The sequence below is a fragment of the Colias philodice genome, chromosome 28 (assembly GCF_061535455.1).
Source record: "Colias philodice isolate Cphi_HAF_F1 chromosome 28, ilColPhil1 Martin Lab GWU primary, whole genome shotgun sequence".
Lineage (NCBI taxonomy): Eukaryota > Metazoa > Arthropoda > Insecta > Lepidoptera > Pieridae > Colias > Colias philodice.
This window is the reverse complement of record NC_143113.1, coordinates 5760103-5779466: the sequence shown is the minus strand read 5'-3', so window position 1 is coordinate 5779466 and position 19364 is coordinate 5760103. Positions and strand designations below refer to the sequence as shown.

General features: G+C 32.7%; 2 protein-coding genes across 2 annotated transcripts in view; one reads left to right on the top strand and one right to left on the bottom strand.

Moving 5' to 3' along the window:
* Nucleotides 1–365: 365 nt before the first annotated feature.
* LOC149476400 (uncharacterized) lies at nt 366–6761 on the bottom strand. The gene is made up of 6 exons (XM_089712303.1): nt 6502–6761; nt 5555–5870; nt 5045–5142; nt 4273–4413; nt 1149–1316; nt 366–595 (listed from the first exon to the last, which is right to left on the bottom strand). The coding sequence occupies exons 1-6, from the start codon at nt 6604–6606 to the stop codon at nt 383–385; spliced, it is 1041 nt and encodes a 346-aa protein (XP_089568429.1). The 5' UTR covers nt 6607–6761; the 3' UTR covers nt 366–382.
* A 527-nt stretch (nt 6762–7288) lies between these two features.
* Nucleotides 7289–19364, top strand: part of atos (atos homolog atossa) — a 65123-nt gene continuing 53047 nt past the window's right edge. Inside the window, exon 1 of the mRNA XM_089712154.1 lies at nt 7289–7586. The gene's annotated coding sequence lies outside the window, so the exon portion shown is untranslated. The remainder of the gene's footprint in view (nt 7587–19364) is intronic.

Below are 19364 nucleotides of genomic sequence, written 5' to 3'. Positions count from 1 at the left end.
AACCCTAATTTTCCTTTCCGCTAACAGAGCGTTTTCTTCAAAATTGTCTATGAGCGCTGTTTATTATTAACTATTCTGTGGCTTTTTCTTCAAATTGTGAATAGTATCTGTGGTTTTACTTCATTAATTAAATACGACTCAGTATGTAGCAGATGTTTGCTATTTTTAACACGCTTTTATTAGCTTGTATATTTGTACATACTTTGTATGTACTTAGCTGATTCTTGACTGTATTTTGAACGGACAGATTAAATTCAAACTATGTACACTTATCAAGGATCGGTGACAATGCAAAACTTTTCTTAGTCTTATTATATGTGTTTTCCCTATAAACAACCCTTCCACAGAATAAGAAATAAAACAAATTGAAAATACAAAATCTTTATTGCAAATCGGAATTCAAAAATTCATTATATTCCCGCTCTAATACTTTTAAAGCGCCCTCTGTCGTCAACAGCGCGTTTTGTTTCTTCAAATTGTCTATGAGTGCTGTTTGTTTGTCAATGCGTGACGTTAGAGATTTAACTTTAGCTTCAAGCCGACAGATGGCGTTTTGGTGTGATGTTGATAGGTTGCGCGTTGCGTCGCGGAATTCCTGTAAAAAACATTTTTGCATTACACACGCATTACATATAAAAAAATCGTAGGAAAGTTTATCAATATTTATATAAAAAAATAAAATTGTATTATAAAAAAAAAGTAGGTAAGTCTTCTCCATAGATACTGCTTTCCGAATCGGTGGTAAATATAAAAAAATACATATATAATGACGACTCAAAAGTGCTTCTAGAAGAAGTCTAATTATTGAATAAATAAATGTTTGAGTTTGTACATTGAATATTTAAAAAATAATACTTGGGATGTGATCTACAATCAATATCGAAGCCAAAAATATAGTTTTTGGAATCTGTCTGTTTATCCGTACGTATGTCCGGGCTAAATTCAAAAAGTACATACTGCATGGATTGTCTTCAAATTTTGCATGAATATTACTAACAGGTCGGGTCAACGTGAAGGCTTTATATCATCACGCTAAGACCAATAGGAGTGGATCAATGCGGGTAAAACCGCAGGGCAAAGATAGCATTCAATTAGTTTACCTAATTTAGTTAAAAATTACGTTAAATACAAAGAAAATATATGTTTACCTTTTCAGACAATTTCACAGATTCCAACTGATGTTTGAGCGACGCTATAGCCTCTTCCTGCGACGCACCTCGCGCTTCCAAAGTTGCATTTTTCGATCTTAGACTTTTCGCTTCCACTGTAAGTTTGTCCGTCACGCTCCTCTGCTCTTTGTAGAGACGGTCTTTTTCCTGAAATGTAATATAAAATAAAAAAAATTTAAAATTTTCGTGAAAAAATCCTACTAATATTGTGAGGATGGATGGATGGATGTTTGTTACCTCATTACTCATTCACGCAAATGCTACTGTACCGATTACAATGAAATTTGTAGATGTAGGTAGCTGAAGACCAGTATTATTATTTTTTATGTATCCATAATAAACGTATTTTCATTTCAAATGTTGTGTTTCTCCGTATATGTATCTGGCAGAGATCCAAGTAAACTAATTTTAAAAGATAATCCTAGATTAAAAAAATATAATAAAAACTGTCTTTGTATGAGTGTAATAATATATAATAAAGTGCCAACTAAATTAAAAAACTTAGATACTAAATTATTTTTTAAAGAACTTTATAAATGGCTTCAACAGAAATGTTTTTATAGTGTTAAAGAATACCTAAACTCGTAATTAACATTGTCTTGTCAAGTAACTTGTGTCTTAATATTATTTTTGTAATAATGTATGATATTTTGTAATGAATATGAATGAATTGTGAAATATTAATTATAATAATGTGAATGAATAACAAATAAATTGATTTTAATAAAATAAAATTAAGAAGACATAATATAAAATTTATATCTAATGAAAAATGTATTTGCATGTCGTTGAATAACGGCTAAACATGCTGAAATAATGTATCTTATTCTTAACACCTATGTATACCATGTTTACTTGCAAATAAATGATTTATTTTTCAGTTATGTATGGGCGATAGGTAATGTGAAGTGCTGACGGTGTGCTATCGCTCGTGGGAACATTTAGTGCTATCTTATTATCTATCAATTTTATCTTCTTCTTCTTCTTCTTATATATAAAAATGAATCGCAAAATGTGTTGGTAAGCGCATAACTCGAGAACGGCTGAACCGATTTCGATAATTCTTTTTTTATTATATTCCTTGAAGTACGAGAATGGTTTTTATGTAGAGAAAACGTAAATATGTACCACGGGCGAAGCCGGGGCGGACCGCTAGTATTATAATAAAACCATATTGTGAAGCTCCGTGCTCATAATAACATGTATATTGTTATTTTACTTTTTAATTAAAATCATTAAACATATATTTTAACTGTATTATTTTAAAACTTTTTCAATAAAGATTTTTTTATTCTATTCTATTTGATATATGATTTTTTTTATTAATTCACTGGAAGGTGAATTGAACTTGACTGTAAACTTATTGTGAAGATTGTGAATAAACCATGCTTACAACTTATCAAGTGGTAAGCATGGTTTATAAATTGTAAATTAATAATATTTATTAATTTAATATTTATAATTGTATCTCTGTATGAAAATCTCTGTGTGAAAATCTCTGTGTGAAAATCTGTGTGAAAATCTCTGTGAAAATCTCTGTGTGAAAATCTGTGTGAAAATCTGTGTTCCAATCTCTGTGTGAAAATCTCTGTGTGAAAATCTCTGTGTGAAAATCTCTGTGTGAAAATCTCTGTGAAAATCTCTGTGTGAATATCTCTGTGTGAAAATCTCTGTGTGAAAATCTCTGTGTGAAAATCTCTGTGTGAAAATATCTGTGTGAAAAACTCTGTGTGAAAATCTCTGTGTGAAAATATCTGTGTGGAAATCTCTGTGTGGAAATCTCTGTGTGAAAATCTCTGTGAATATCTCTGTGTGAAAATCTCTGTGTGAAAATCTCTGTGTGAAAATCTCTGTGTGAAAGTCTCTGTGTGAAAATCTCTGTGTGAAAATCTCTGTGTGAAAATCTCTGTGTGAAAATCTCTGTGTGAAAATCTCTGTATGAAAATCTCTGTGTGAAAATCTCTGTGTGAAAATCTCTGTGTGAAAATCTCTGTGTGAAAATCTCTGTGTGAAAATCTCTGTGTGAAAATCTGTGTGAAAATCTCTGTGTGAAAATCTCTGTGTGAAAATCTCTGTGTGAAAATCTCTGTGTGTAAATCTCTGTGTGAAAATCTCTGTGTGAAAATCTCTGTGTGAAAATCTCTGTGTGAAAATCTCTGTGTGAAAATCTCTGTGTGAAAATCTCTGTGTGAAAATCTCTGTGTGAAAATCTCTGTGTGAAAATCTCTGTGTGAAAATCTCTGTGTGAAAATCTCTGTGTGAAAATCTCTGTGTGAAAATCTCTGTGTGAAAATCTCTGTGTGAAAATCTGTGCCTGTCGCTCGCGACTGCGCTCGCGAGAGGCACAGATTTTCAATAAGTGACATTTGGCTTACAGATGTGCGTAGCAGAGAGTTATATTACGTGATGGTCATATGCTTATTTATAATGCCAAACTCAAGTAGGTATATGAATTCATTCAGAAGTATCGTGAAAGGCCATAAGCACATATGTAACGCTATGAAATATCATGTAGCTGTAGGAACGCTTGCAATGTTTTTTTTAAAGTATAGATACGTCATCCGGGCGCGTTTTTTTAATGTGATTTTATTTTTGAAGTGGTGAACATACTGGGTAATTTTTATCTTTCTTGGCATTTAATTCTTTTTTTTATTCCATTCGAAGATCTAACGATAGTAAATGTTACCATACTGAATTGGCCTATCTTTCAGCTTAGCACACAAAAAAAAATCAAGCATCTAGCGCAACAATTGACGTCACCAGGAGTGAAAATATCATCGTACTCGGCGATAGGTGAAAAATTGAAAAAAAGTCATAACTCCGAAAATACGAAAAATCGCATAACATACATGGGGGTGATTCGGATCTAGGTCTAGCTCTAGGTCCTCTACCTCCCAGCTTCCGTTCATCACTACTTTTTGGGACACCCTGTATATTCTCCTAATTATAAATATTCATAAAAATTCGGTTTTCAGCAAAAAACCGATGAACGCACTGATCCTGCGGTGGGATCTTAGACTAATATAAGTATATAACCATGACGAGACAAGTAACACAATTTTTAAACGTTGTCATATATTAGTAAAAAAACCAAACTACCCACACTCAACTTATTATTGACAGCCGCACACTTGGCCCTGACATCGGCCACTTCTGACCGCAGACTGTTCGCTCTGTTCACAAGCGACAGTCTCTCGCTTTCCATACCGGCTAATTGGCCCATGTGGGCTTCGCATTGTTTAGCCTGAAAGTATAAAAAAAATAGTATTGTACGACAGAATTCAACATCTATATAACTATATAAAACTAAAAGGTGACTGATCTATCAACGCACAGCCCAAACCACTCGACGTATCGGGCTGAAATTTTGCATGCAGGTAGATGTTAGGACGTAGGTATCCGCTAAGAAAGGATTTCCCGAAATTCTTCCGGGAACGAGGAAAAACGGGGATGCACATACAAAGTCCTGGGCGGAAGCTAGTTTAATTTAAAACTAAGAAACCTAGTGCAGTTTCTACATTCACATAGGAATAATATAAGTAAGCAAATAAATAAATACAATTTAGTATTGTAAGATGAAAATCAATATTTACTTAAAACAAGCCCCACTCAGTGCAGCTGCTAATAATCTATAGGTATTAGGTACTAATATTATAAAGCTGAACAGTGTTTGTTTGTTCGAACGCGCTAATCTCGGGAACCTGGTCCGATTTGAATAATTCTAGTCTTAGATAGCCCATTTATCAAGGAAGGCTATAGGCTATATTTCATATCGATAAGACCAACAGGAGAAGTCAGTCAATTGGTCAGTCAATCAAATTTTATTTTCATGATGCAAACAACTTAATGGATGGATACAATTCTTCAATTCTTACCATTTTATCTATAGTAGCTTGTAATTTATCTATTTGTTCTTGCATAAGTTTCACTTTGGCTGATAGAAATTTACATACACTCTCCACTGTGACTCGATCTGAAAGTGATAAAAAATATTCTCTAAGTAGGTATACTTATATTACAAAGCTGAAGAGTTTGTTAGTTTGAACGTGCTAATCTCAGGAACTACTGGTCCGATTTGAAAAATTATTTTCGGTGTTAGATAGCCCATTTATCGAGGCTATAGGCTATATTATATCATCACACTAAGACCAACAGGAGCGGAACAATGCGTGTAAAACCGCGAGGCACAGCAAGTATTTTATACATAAACAAATGGACAGAAAAAACGTTTTATTTTCAGTTTTCTAACCCATATTAGATTTTCTTGAATATCTATACATACACATAATTTCTATACAATTATTTAAATAAGTATAGATACAACTTTTACATCATTAAAATCTAAATTAGTTAAAAACACATATTTTACATACAAAATAACCAACCTTTAACAAACGACTGCGGCAATACATTCTCCTTAACATTAACAGAAACAAACGCATATAAAAACTCCATATGATCACTTTCTTTACTTCTCAAATGACACCACTCACACACATTCGATATACACTTTTTAATTTCATTATCTGTGCCCGTTAAATAATCTGTATTAGAATTTTTGGCGCTTTTTTCTTTTTTTTTAGTCTGTACTTTGGTGGGTGTTCTTTCTGGGGTAGGGGGTGTGTCACAATGTTTTCTTGTATGTCTGTTTGGTGTTTTTATTAATCTGTTTGAAAACTCGGAGAATATGTCTTGGTTTTGCTGAAAAATCAATAGAATTGAATAGAATTATATTTTTTTAAAGTATAGTATAGTTACATTGATATGTATCATAATGTTAAGTAAATAAATGCAATTATTGAAATGACATTTTTTTTTATTTGGAACCTTTCTATTACATATAATACATAATTCAGGGCCTCCTCTCAGCATTTCTTGATAACAAGTAGATCTTTAATCACATATTATTAACTATTTAAGACATTTTTGTGAAAATAAGAAAGAAATGATTTGAATTTAAGGATGTTAAAAACATTTTCTTATTAACTAACAAGTAACATAGTCTTAATTTAGTCATTCATTCAACATTTAATTATAAGGATAATAAATAAATAAATAAATGATGTCTCCCATATTGCATAAACCTAATCTATAAGGAATGGTTACGTAGGTATCTAATAATAATTATTATTCCTTCCTTATTTATACAAATTTATTAAATATGATGAAAAATAAAAAGTACCTTACTTATTGGGTTTATCTTCAAAAAGTTTATCGATTGACCTAATTAATATTTGTAATATTATCACTGCTTTCCAAGAATAAACAATTTAAAGTGGATGAATACACGACATTGTCAAAATATGATTTCACGAAAGTGATTTTTACTTACCATAACTTGTTCTATTTCCTTCATCAACGCCTCCGTTTTTTTCTCCAGTTGCTTATTGAGTTTCTTAAATTCATTTTCTCGAGCTAATAAGTCTATAGATTCCATTTATAATATCGTTAAACGATTTTTTACCAAATGAGTAGAACTAGCAACAGCTTTTCACTTATTAATTATAACGCAACTAAATTAAATAGAAATTAGGTAGCCCAATCCAACAAGAATAAACGACTTTTTAAAATCTGCCGGATAATAATCAAACAATAAACAAAGCAGTTGCTATGGTAACGTTCAATTTTAAGTCAAAACCATCACCGTACTCATATATCAAATTCATTACTTTAATTTATATTCAGATTATCAATTTAGTATTCCGCATATTTTTTATTTATAAATGCATGGAAAAAACTTTTAATTAATTGTAGTCCTAAAATAAAAATCGCTTAGAGCATTTACAACTTGTTGTTTCAGTTTACCTAGCGCCATCTAGTAGTTACACAATGAAACGTAGAAGTGGACTAGCAAGCGTCAAAAACAGCTGTGCAGGGACCAATCAAAACAGACTTCATAATAGTCAATAAACATTGCTCATTCGATGACAGGTCGCATTGTTTTCCATATGATTCTAAACAGAAAATTCGCGAATTATAAACATTCGTTATTGTATCATAATGTTAGTGCATGTTTAAAAACTTATCAATATGAAGTTTATATTGCGAAATAAACACGCTATGTTGCTTTAATTCCAATTTTAAAATCGTAAGTGACAGGGACGGGATATGTGCGAGCGAGACGAACGTAAAGTTTATTTCATTTCTAGAGATTTTCAATCGATTTACCAATGAGAACGGACTTGGCCCAGCTGACATTTTTTTAGTTCATTATTATAGCGGGCGGTATACGGACGCTCGCTTGTTGCGAAAGCTTGTAAAAATACCTTAAATACTAGTTGGACAGCGTTCCGCGTCCCGACATATTGTTAAAAGTGCATAATGTATTTGAAGAGAAAAAGAAACGACTATCAGAGTGTTATATTATAGCGTTGGTATTGTGTGTGGAGTAAGGCGTTCCAGCTTGCTTTGTAAAAGGTAAGACTTGATATTTAACAGCACAACATATGTTTAAATTTCACCGTGCTATAGTATGTTAGTATCTCACGGTTTTACCAAGTCGCATAGAAATAGAAAGTTTTGACAGGTTCTTGTGTATAATACGAACGTGTTCAGTGATTTCATGGAAAAAATAATTAAATTATTTCGCTACATGAATACCGTTAATCATGCCATCGAGTTGAGTTCAAAATGGTGTGCTGTGAATCAGCTGATAGTAAAAACAAGCGGACATTTTGTTTATTCTGGCAAGTGGCAGGTAGCCCTTTTTTATTATAGGATATATTGACAGGCGTTCAGCTGTTTTAGTTTTATTAACGCAAACGGTAATCACCTTAAAGTGTATGCAGTTAAGGGCGTAGTTTGTGTTCGCTAATTTTACATTGCATTATACATAGGTATATTTTCATGGCTGGTTTTTCAAAAGCATTCAATGACCTTTGTGTAATTATTATAACTGTTTCTCTAGAAGTGTGCGCTTTGTATTTGATACGCAAGATGAACACACGTGTGTGAAATAGATATCTAGATAATACAACTTGTATTCTAGAATCTAGATAGATAAATGTTTAGCTAGACGGTCGACTTTGTACCTACCTAAGTTATAGTATATTTTATGAAACGTATTGGTGTTCTGTAATAATTGCATGATTAATAGATTTTGACCTGAAATATTATGGCGAAAAAGCCGTCAGTAATTTTGAGTTCAACTCAACAAAGTAGGACAATATTTTTATGCTTGGAGCGTGTCATAACATGTTTTAAAAGAGAATGTGGGTTTCATCAATAATTGTAGTAGTTAATTGAAGTTAATTAAATAATGAGTCTGTTTGTTTCTTATACTAAAAAAAAACCGGCCAAGTGCGAGTCGGACTCGCGCACGAAGGGTTATAATCTGTGGTTATAATAGAAAATCACGTTTATTGGGTTTAGTAGGTAATCGTTTGTTAAAGCGGCAGCGAAAAAACATAATTTGGGAAAATTTCAGCTTTCTAGCTACATATTTACAATTTATGAGATACAGCCTAGAGACAGACAGACAGACAACGAAGTCGTAATAGGGTCCCGTTTTACCCGTTCGGTACAGAACCCTAAAAAATGATCAAAAAAACAAAAACAAAAACGAACATGAGTTTTTGTTCCATATTATCGGAAAAACTACTAAATCGTTCGAGGAAATTGCAAAGAATTGTAGGAAGTGATTTAATTTGAATGTTACGAGTGTGATGGGAATTGTATTCATATGAAGACGAAATGAACAAAGGTTTTAAATTTAAAGTAACAAAATAGGATAGCTAGATTTTTATCGTTTTTAAGCTATTGCATAGCTTATATCGCGGGCCTTGAGCGCGGGGACCGAATCGAGAAATTCCGTAACGAAAATACCTCACGCTCCCCACTCCGACGGGCTCGGAGGTGTGGCTTGAAGGCATGCTATGCAATTATAGTCCACACGTCTTTTTTTTGAAAGAGGTTGTTAATTGTTATAATAGCAGGTTTTTATTGCGTTGCTGTTTGGTATTGTAAGTGGGTCCTATTTGTCCTAAACACTCTATATTTATCCGAATCCCACAAACCTGAACCATGATGGGATTCCATAATAAATGATCAGATTTGGTTGTCCTTTGTAATCGCACACACAACACGTTTGAATATCAATGATTTTCTTTTGCGAATCCCGTACATCGTAGGTAATACTAACACAACATTGACTGTGTAATCCCATCCCAATAATTTGTGATTACATCATTCAATCCCATCCATGTACATCATAATTCATAATACATATTTTGTGATTACGGTCATATTAGCTATGTCTGTTTTCAGCAATCTCCCTATCATAAAGACTACAGAGTCGAAAATGCAATCCCATCATAATCCCATATCCCATTAGTGAAGTCCGATGAGCATGCTTGCATGCAGGCATGCTACACGCTCTCTGCTCTGTGTCATAATTATTATAATATGACGCAAGTTTTAAGTTACTTATGTCGCAGCCAATTGGTTAAATCAGCCGTTTCATTAAAAGCCTAGGCTATTTATTAAATCGCGCCGTTTAATTGCCTTTATTTAGCGATATGCTGTTGTTATATTAAATGATACATCTACTAGCTATATGAAAGAGGGTAGGTACTAGGTAGTCAATTAGGGTCCGTTTAATAAAGAGCCTAGGCTATGAATAAATCGAAATATAGACATTTATTTTTTTTTACATTATAAAGCTCAAACAGCTGTACAGATTTTAATAATTTTGCCATACCTACCTACATAGTAATTATTTTCCGTACTACAAGGTCATTTACGTAATATTATTATGATATTATAATTATTTCTAGTTTCTACATAAGTTATGCAACATTGATTTGTTGTCAAGCAGATATAAATTATTTATATTTTATACTATACTAGTCGTTCGCTGCAGCTCAGCTCGGGCTGGCCCGGTATAGCTATAAAAATATGTACTAGCGGTCCGGCCCGGCTTCGCCCGTGGTACATATGAAAAATAGATGTTGGCAGAATCTCAGACTTACCCGATATGCACAGAAAATTTCATGAGAATCGGTCCAGCCGTTTCGGAGGAGTATGGCAACGAAAACTGTGACACGAGAATTTTATATATTAGATATAGGTTATGGGCTATGGCGCACGGAAATAGAAGAGATAGGTAGACAGACACTATTTTTTCAGTTTTACATACCTGCATTGATATTTTAAAAAAATAACATACAGTGCTTTTGCCAGAGATGGCTTCAATATAGTAACATAATTGGTTAAAATTAAACCTCGTTTATAAAAGTCGGATAAAAGTGCTTCCTACAAGGAATATTAATTAAAATATTAACAAAGAAACAATGTTTTGTTGCCGAGGCCTCGGCCCTCTTTCTTTTTATTTCCTCATAATGTAATCAAAGGATGTACAAATAACAATTACACGGTTATTACTTTAATAATTATAAATTAATATGCAATCACGCGAATCTATACTGTACACCTACATACGAATCTACTAATATTATAAAGCTGAAGAGTTTGTCTGTTTGAACGCGCGAATCTCAGGAACTACTTATCCGATTTGAAAAATTATTTCACTGTTAGATAGTCCATTTATAGAGAAAATCTATAGGCTTATATATCATCACGCTATGACCAATAGGAGCCGAGCAATTCGTGTAAAATAGCGGGGTACAGTCAGTAAATTTATATGTCGCAGTCATCTGGTTGAATTTGCTATTTGATTGAATGACTAGCTGCTAGCGCCTTCATTGAATGGTGACATTTTATTGAATGACTAAAGGAAAAGTCGTCAAGTTGTTGAAAATAAATATAAATCTAAATTCCAATACTTTTATCTTTCTTATATGGCAATTCCCCATTATAATACTTTTAATATGACGTCACGCTAAATTCAAAATGGCGTCCTCTAGATACAACAATTTCATATTTTTTACAACACGTAAGTAATATTTTTAATACTATGTTTGTGTTTCTTCTTATGGTAGGTATTATAGGTATTAGCTGTTAAGCCTTTGTATTGTCTTTGCTTGGGATAAATTTAATTTATTATCTCTGTCTAAAAATAAATATGAATTGTTTTTGTATGTAAGTTTGTTACATGTAGAGTTATAATAACCAATTCATGGTAAAACTAGCTGTGTCCCGCGGTTTTATCCGCATTGCTCCGCTCCTATTGGTCGTAGCGTGATGGCACAGTATTACCATCCTACAGTATGGCGACGAATGTACTTGTGCAGAGAAACGGAGGGGAACTGGCGGGGGGTCGGGCGACGCGGGCCGCTTAATGCAATCACGCTGAGTTTGCATTAACTATCGCGAAAGGACGACGCAGTCGTATTTTTTGTGTAATAATTTTATTATACATAGGTACTTACATATTCTATTATGACGCGCAAAAACTGTTCCGTTTACGGATGTAAATCTACATTGAAATCCCAGAAGGAAACAATATTTCAGTAAGATTGTATTAATTGTATCTGTTGAATTAAAATCAAAGCTATGTATATGTTGTCCTCATTATTTTCTAATCAGATTGTACATCCCAATGCGAATGCATTATTTAGTTAAATGGTATAATATACAATTAAGAACATCCAAAAATAAAGTGTCCACGTAAATAATATTTAGCAGTGCAATATCTGTAATTATATATTTATGAACAAATAATTACATCAGATTTAATAATCGCAATTATTTTGAATGTACATATGAATAAATGATTTCATCATAATATTAATAATCAAAATTGTTTTATTTCCCATTTGTTGCAACCCTAGCGTATTTTAGTGTGGCAGCGTAAGTACCTACGATGGCGGCGGCATCGCGCGACATCAAAGGCGATTCCTTACTGTAGGATGGTAATACTGTGGTGATGGTATATTATAGCTTATAGCCTAATCCTCAAAACATGGACTGTCTAATACAACACTGAATAATTTTTCAAATCGGACCAGTAGTTGCTGAGATTCGCGCGTCCAAGCAAACAAACAAACTCTTCAGCTTTATAATATCCATACTAATATTATAAATGCGAAAGTAACTCTGTCTGTCTGTCTGTTACTCAATCACGCCTAAACTACTGAACCAATTTGCATGAAATTTGGTATGGAGATATTTTGATACCCGAGAAAGGACATAGGCTACCTTTTATTGCGAAATATGTACTACGGGCGAAGCCGGGGCGGACAGCTAGTAAGTATATATTTACTTAGTAGGTACCTAATTATTTAGTATTTACGTATAATATTATCAATGCGAAAGTCTGTTACGCTTTCACAGCTGACCACAGATTTGGAGAGAAAATAGATGAAAACCCAATGTCGACCATAGGCTATTTTACTATATATTTTACTATTCTACGTGTAAATCCAAGTTACCCTCTATATGTGTGCTAAATTTCATTGTAATCGGTTCAGTAGTATTTGCGTGGAGTAACAAACATACACATACCTACAAAGATGCTCACGAACTTTCGCATTTATAATATAAGTAGAAAATAATATCACGAACAATTATTAAAATATTATTATAGCGTTTTAGAAATTTAACATATTGAGATAAAGTTTGTATGTACACCTACACCTAAGCGTTTATCAAACAAAACTATTATAAATATAGAATTTTACGAAAAACCAGACAGCAGTTTTATCGTTATCGAGTTACTAAAAACCAAAACAAATAACTTCCTCATTATAGTTATTATTCTCTATTTTGGGATGTTGGAATTGATAAAATAAGAACCGGTATAAAAAAACAATTACAGTTAAGGCTGCAGTCTAGCAAAATTGCGTTTTCAACAAGTTATTTGACAATTTTTTCCCGGCTAATGAAATGATAAACTGAATTTTTTTTTCTTGTTTATCAATTAGTGTTATATACGCAATGCGCGTGAATTTTTTCACATTTATAAAGTTACTTTATGTTACCTTAATCAGGCCTTCAAGATAAGTCTATTTCCCCCAAAGACATTTCGAGCTAAGTTTGTGCACTCACTACGTTGCAACCGATTACAATTTACACAATCTGATCAGCGCATTATTATCCTTATATAGTCGTTATTAAAAACTGCTGAACACAATTGCCGAAAAACTTATGATTTTCTTAATTAGAACGTTATAAATTCATTAAATTTCCCATTTTTTGCCTTACAAAATCTATTGATAAATACTGCTAAAAGTTATTTTTTCCATTCAGTTATTCATCAGTTATTCGAGTTGGTTGAAGACCAATGAGTATTAATCCTTTAAAAAAATTTTTTTTGAATTTTGATAATTCCTTAAATATTAAAAAAATATTTAAAATAATTAGGAAAAATCCTAGCGAATTTCTTTAGTCGCGCTCCTTGGGCCGGAGCGTTCTGACGTGTGCTCTACGCTCGATTTTCCTTCATACCGAAGTGAAAGTTGCTCTACTTCATTAAATTAATATATTTTGTTAATTGATTATTTTTATCTTAGTTTTGTGCAAATATTCGTATTTTTAAACATTTGATTTCGATATGGAAAATAAACGAAAAAAATACGCGTGTAATTAATAGAAAAAAAAATTATCTTCGAACATAAAGTTAATGAAACCAATTTGCAAAGGTGATTGGCAACAATTTCTTTATTTTACAGGGTGTCAGTAAAGGGATGTATATTTCTTTAAAACTAAAGTAAGCTCATAAATTTTCTTATAATATAATTTTTTGAAGTTCCAAAAATGTTTATTTTTCGTTTGAGAAATACGAAATATAATATTAACTTGTATTGAGAACTTGAACTTCCCAAGTTCATCCGGGGCATCCCCATACGGAGAAAATGATTTGTTTACTCCAAAATTGATCCGAGGTGTTTTAATTTTTTCTTCTAGTCATTTTCAACGTAGCGGCATGTTGTTTGATTATTAATTTTGTAACTTAAATACAGGATGTTGGTTTTATATTCTGATCTTACAGACGCACTGACAAATTTAGTCCGCCATTTCTAGTTTAGTCTACCAACTCTAAGTACCAATATTAAAACGAATGGATTATCATCACATCATCAAAACTCAGATGTAATGGAAGATCACAATAACATAGAAAATTCAGTGGGTGTTGAGAACTAAACAAACAGAAGTAACAGAGACGCGAAGAATAAAAAAAGAGGACGAAAACGATAATTCGTTGATGCTTTCCCTTTTCGACGTATTGTTAGGGTACATCACCAATCTGCAAAAAACAAAACTGATGATTCCCAATTGCTGATTAAAAATGAAAAACAAATAATCGACAACAGTGGTGAAAATTTGCTGATCACAATGAAACATCCTTCAGTGGTAGCAGATTTACTCATTTCAAATGTATCGGTGAACAGCGTAAAGGAGAGGAGGACAGGAAAACATTATGAATGTGGATGGTGGATTGTATACAGGGTGTAATCGATAAGTATGTGCAGGCGATTATGACGTTATTATTGCAGGTATCAAAAAACTTAAAACTGATATCGAAATTACTTTACCTAATGAGCAAAATGACAATAATAACTTTTTAAAAGTATAACGAGAAATATCTAAAAAATTTACTTTATACATACCAAAAAGGGAAAATGGGACTAGTAGAAGTTAAATGTCTAATTCCGGCAAAAGACATGAATGCGGAAGATGCGGTTAAAAAAAATTTAATATTTGAAATACAATGCAAAAAATAACACTTTTGTCATAGATAAGAATCATGGCTATTTTTTCTAAATTCAGGGACAACTAAACGTTGCAGAAGCAGAAGTCTGCTTATTTGCTGTTTGGACTGGAGTGAATAATTCGTTAAAAATATAATATATAAAAAAGTATGTAACGTTTAGGCAAAATAAAATGATGGACCATTATCAAGATTTTACATAAATTGCCTACTGTCAGAATTGATTGATTCGAGACTTCAGCATTCGATGCCCATCAAGGACCCATCCTATATCATTCAAGCGATTGAAAAAAAAGAGATAAATCCAGTGCAACCGATAAAGCATCAGAATGCTAGCAAAAGATTTATTAGGTTTATCAATATAAATCTATATATTACACATAATATATAAATCCGTAGAAGACGCGAAGACTGACATCCGCGCGGACGGAGTCGCGGGCGGAAGCTAGTCAGAAATAAATATCTTTTGTTTTCATTTAACACAAACATTACATTTTTTTTATTATATACAAAATTTGTTTAGCCGTTTTATTAGTTAAACTGAACAACTTTCACTAAGAAACTTAGGTCGAAAAAAATGTATAGAGTTCTGCATTTTGTATGGAAAGCTTATTTTTTTTATATTTCGTCCAAATTTCTTTGTAAAAGTTGATCAGTTATATAAACATGAAGTTGAAGATATCAATAGAAAGTATTCGCAAATTTTGTGTACTGATAAAAAAAAATCACCCGGTGTAATTTTCACGAAAATTGTTTCAAATTGTCATTTTTGTACTTATTACGAATATTAAATTATGCATACGAATGATTTAATTTTTAAAAATTAAGTGGAGCAACTTTCCCTTAGTAAATTTGTATTATTTACATATAGGATGACAGGATGCATTTGTTTGCACTACTAGACCAAGCCCTTAAGTATTAATTTTTCCTTTTTTAGCTTTAATTTAAAAAATAATTTGGAAAATCCAAAAGTGCACGCCTCATAATTTTTTTTTAATAAATATTTATTAATTATTATTTTTGTTTATTTAATAACAATTAAACCACATCGAATCAGACCCTGAAAAATGAAAGGGTTCTATTCCTGAGCATACTCAAGCGTAAGAGAAAAATAAAGACTCGATTAGTAAAGTATTTCGGTCGCTATCGTGTTAACAAGAAAAAGGATCCGCACATACAGACACACGGACGTCCAAGACAGAACTTTTTTAAACTGTTTTTTAACTAGTTTAAATAACAAAAATGACATCAAAAATATCATGAACGTTAAAAATAGTGTTTTTTCTTAATATGTGTGTGTATGTATTATCTTACAAGTGCAATGTATGATACATAAAGACATTTTAAGTTTGAAAAATCAGATGTTTTGCGCGAAGTGACAGTAGTACCCACCTCAACGCTTCGCTTATGAGGCGTGCAATTACAGTTAAGTATTAATTTTTCCTTTTTTAGCTTTAATTAAAAAAAAATGCATATTAATAGTCTACTATTATTATAAAGCTGAAGAGTTTGTTTGAAAGCGCTAATCTCAGGAACTATGGGTCCGATTGAAAAAATTTTTTCGTATAAGATAGCCTTTTTTTTTTAGGAAGGCTATAGGATCACGCAAAGATTATAAAGAGCGGAGCCACGCGGGTGAAACCGCGGGGAGCAGCTAGTTTATAATATTTAGCGTATCTTTATGGAAAAGTTGTAGGTTGTTGTCTAACGATTCTTTAGCGTTAATTATTTTGTTAATTATGCAATAATTTTAATCGTTAGGATCTCTATACACTCATTATAATTTTTGCATATTAAAATTTATACGCGCAAATTCTCTTCCTCTTTCGCCACCCTGAAATCCGAAGACGCAATATTTCTTGGTCCTTTGAGCCGGACTACGCAACAAGTTTTTAATTTCGCAATACAAAACTTCTTGTTTCGTTTCTAAATAAACCGGGCTTTGTCCTAATTACATTAATTGAAATGACTTACTAAAAATACGGTGAAAAACAAGGTCATGCTTAAAATAGACGTTATCAATAGTTATTGAACTCGAGTAGTAGTTTGTAGATTTTGAAAATGTGTCATATGTTACTGACCGGATTGATAAAACTATGTATAGACTATAGTGTAAGCACGCATTCGCTTCGCTTCGCTTCGCTTCGCTTTCGCGAATCAAAAGCGATATTTGTTGTTGTGTTTTTCGTATTCAAATTAATGTATTGCGTTGAAGTGACAATATATTCTTTATTTTTCGCAATAAACGAATTATGAAAATTTAACAGATAGATATAATTAATCTGGGTTATTAGGCTAGTACTCTATCGTTGAACTAAATTACATTCAAATCGGTTTAGCCATTAATTATCTCTCTTTAGTGTTGACAATCCATTTTCTTTTAATTTCACGTTTAAAAGTAATTTTCAGGATTTTATTTTATATTATAGGTATATTTTGAAATCTAACTGATTCTACCGATAATCTAATATACTAATATAATAATATACGTTCTACGTCTAATATACGTTCTTGGCAAGTGGCAACAGTGTTTTGGCTGGGATCTTTAACTTCTATCACTGACTGAAAACTATTGTTTAGTACTAATCCATACTAATATTTTAAATGCGAAAGTAACTCTTTCTGTCTGTCTGTTACTCAATCACGCCTAAACTACAGAACCAATTTGCATGAAATTTGGTATGGAGATATTTTGATACCCGAGAAAGGACATAGGCTACTTTTATTGCGAAATATGTACCACGGGCGAAGCCGGGGCGGATCTCTAGTTTTATATATGTATATGTATTTCCCAAAAAACAGTATCTTTAAATTCGAATGTTAAAGATTACAATAAAAATATACTATAATTTTCCTCAAATATAGTAACAACTATAATAAAATGCATGTCTTATTTTTTGTCAATTCATCGTTACAAACATGAATGCAAGGAAACTCCTAAAACACAAATTACGACCTCACAAGGTATTTTTAGCCTATGGTCGCCATTTTGGATTTAGCGTGACGTCACAAGGCCTAACCAACTAATTAGTATATAATTACTTTACTTAATAAAATAGTACTTACTAGGAATACATAGTCACTAATCACTATGTATGTAAAGTGTTCAATTTTGAGTTCCATACAAACGTTTATATTTCTTGTTTTGTTTATAATATTAGTTTAGATATGAAATTATTAAATTTGCGGGCAAAACTATGTGCATATTTCTATAGCACCTATGCAGCTATGTTATCCTGGTACATGAGCTATATTACTGGCAAATATATAAATAAATAAATATCACCAGAATCCGCCTTCTGCGTAGAAGATCTATACATCCATTTATTATAATCTTTAGCGTTTATGGCACCCGTTACACGCTCAATCCAGATCACGATCCAAGTCAGGTGACGGATTGACGAATCTTTATGTGGATCGTCGCGACATTAGATGGTCAATCCAGATCATATCAGTCCACTGTTCGACATTGTCAAATGCACACGCATTCACAACCACTAAATGGATCTGAATAAGAACAAAGCTTGTGCAGCAATAATTATTATTAGTCCATTGAAATGTTTTTCAGGCCTAATCTTGCGTTTTTTAGAGGGCGCAATTTTATTTTTTTTATATGTAGGGGGGTCAGTGTGAAGCTAAAACCAAGTTTGTGGGGTCGCCACCCTTGTCCCATGGCCGCCATCTTGAAAATAGCGGTTGAAATGGTTTTTACGATATATCTCTTAAACTATTTATCCGATAAAAAAAATTGTTAACATTATTTGTTGCAAATTAAATTCTCTACAACTTTGGTCCAGTAAGTTTTTGTTGTAGAACTATAAATAAAAAAGTTATAAGCGAAAATGTTCATTAATTAGAGTTATTTATATTTTTCAATAAAACTTTTTTTTATCATTTTACGAAGAAATGATAAAGACCATTTTTGTAGATTATTTTTCGAGGAACAACTTTTATTTACAACATTTTTTAGCTGCAAAACTAGCCAGCACTTGTGGCCGGGCCGGAATATCGTCGTTATTGTCGTCCAACTCCATCGCGCTCCGAACGCAGACTGACGTTATTTGACAGCATGTTACATTACACGATCAATCTGGATCCCGATCAAAGGATCGAGATCGTTGATTTCAAAAAATCTAGATATTTTCTGATCAGATTTTACGATCCGTCAATCAAATACATTACACAGTCAATCTGGATTGAGATCAATGATCATGATCAAGGATCACATTCTAGATTGAGCGTGTAACGGGTGCCTATAATATTACTTGATATTTGCAATGGCAGATGACGCATCGCACGTGTAAAGGTATGAGTCAATTGAACTCATAAGGGTGCACTCACACACATCAGTCACCGTCACGGCACGTCACCGGACAGGATTAAAAAAAAATATGTATCAATAGTTCTAGTATGACTCTGTTCCCACACGACAGTCGCCGGCACGAAATCTATCAGTGACGTCCCCGGTCAGGCACGTCAAATAATCTTTCCATACTTGTACCATACTTTTATCCCCACTCACCCGGTGCCGTCACGTCTCAGTTCAGTCAGCGTCGTGCTACCGTCAATTGCTACATGTTCCCTTG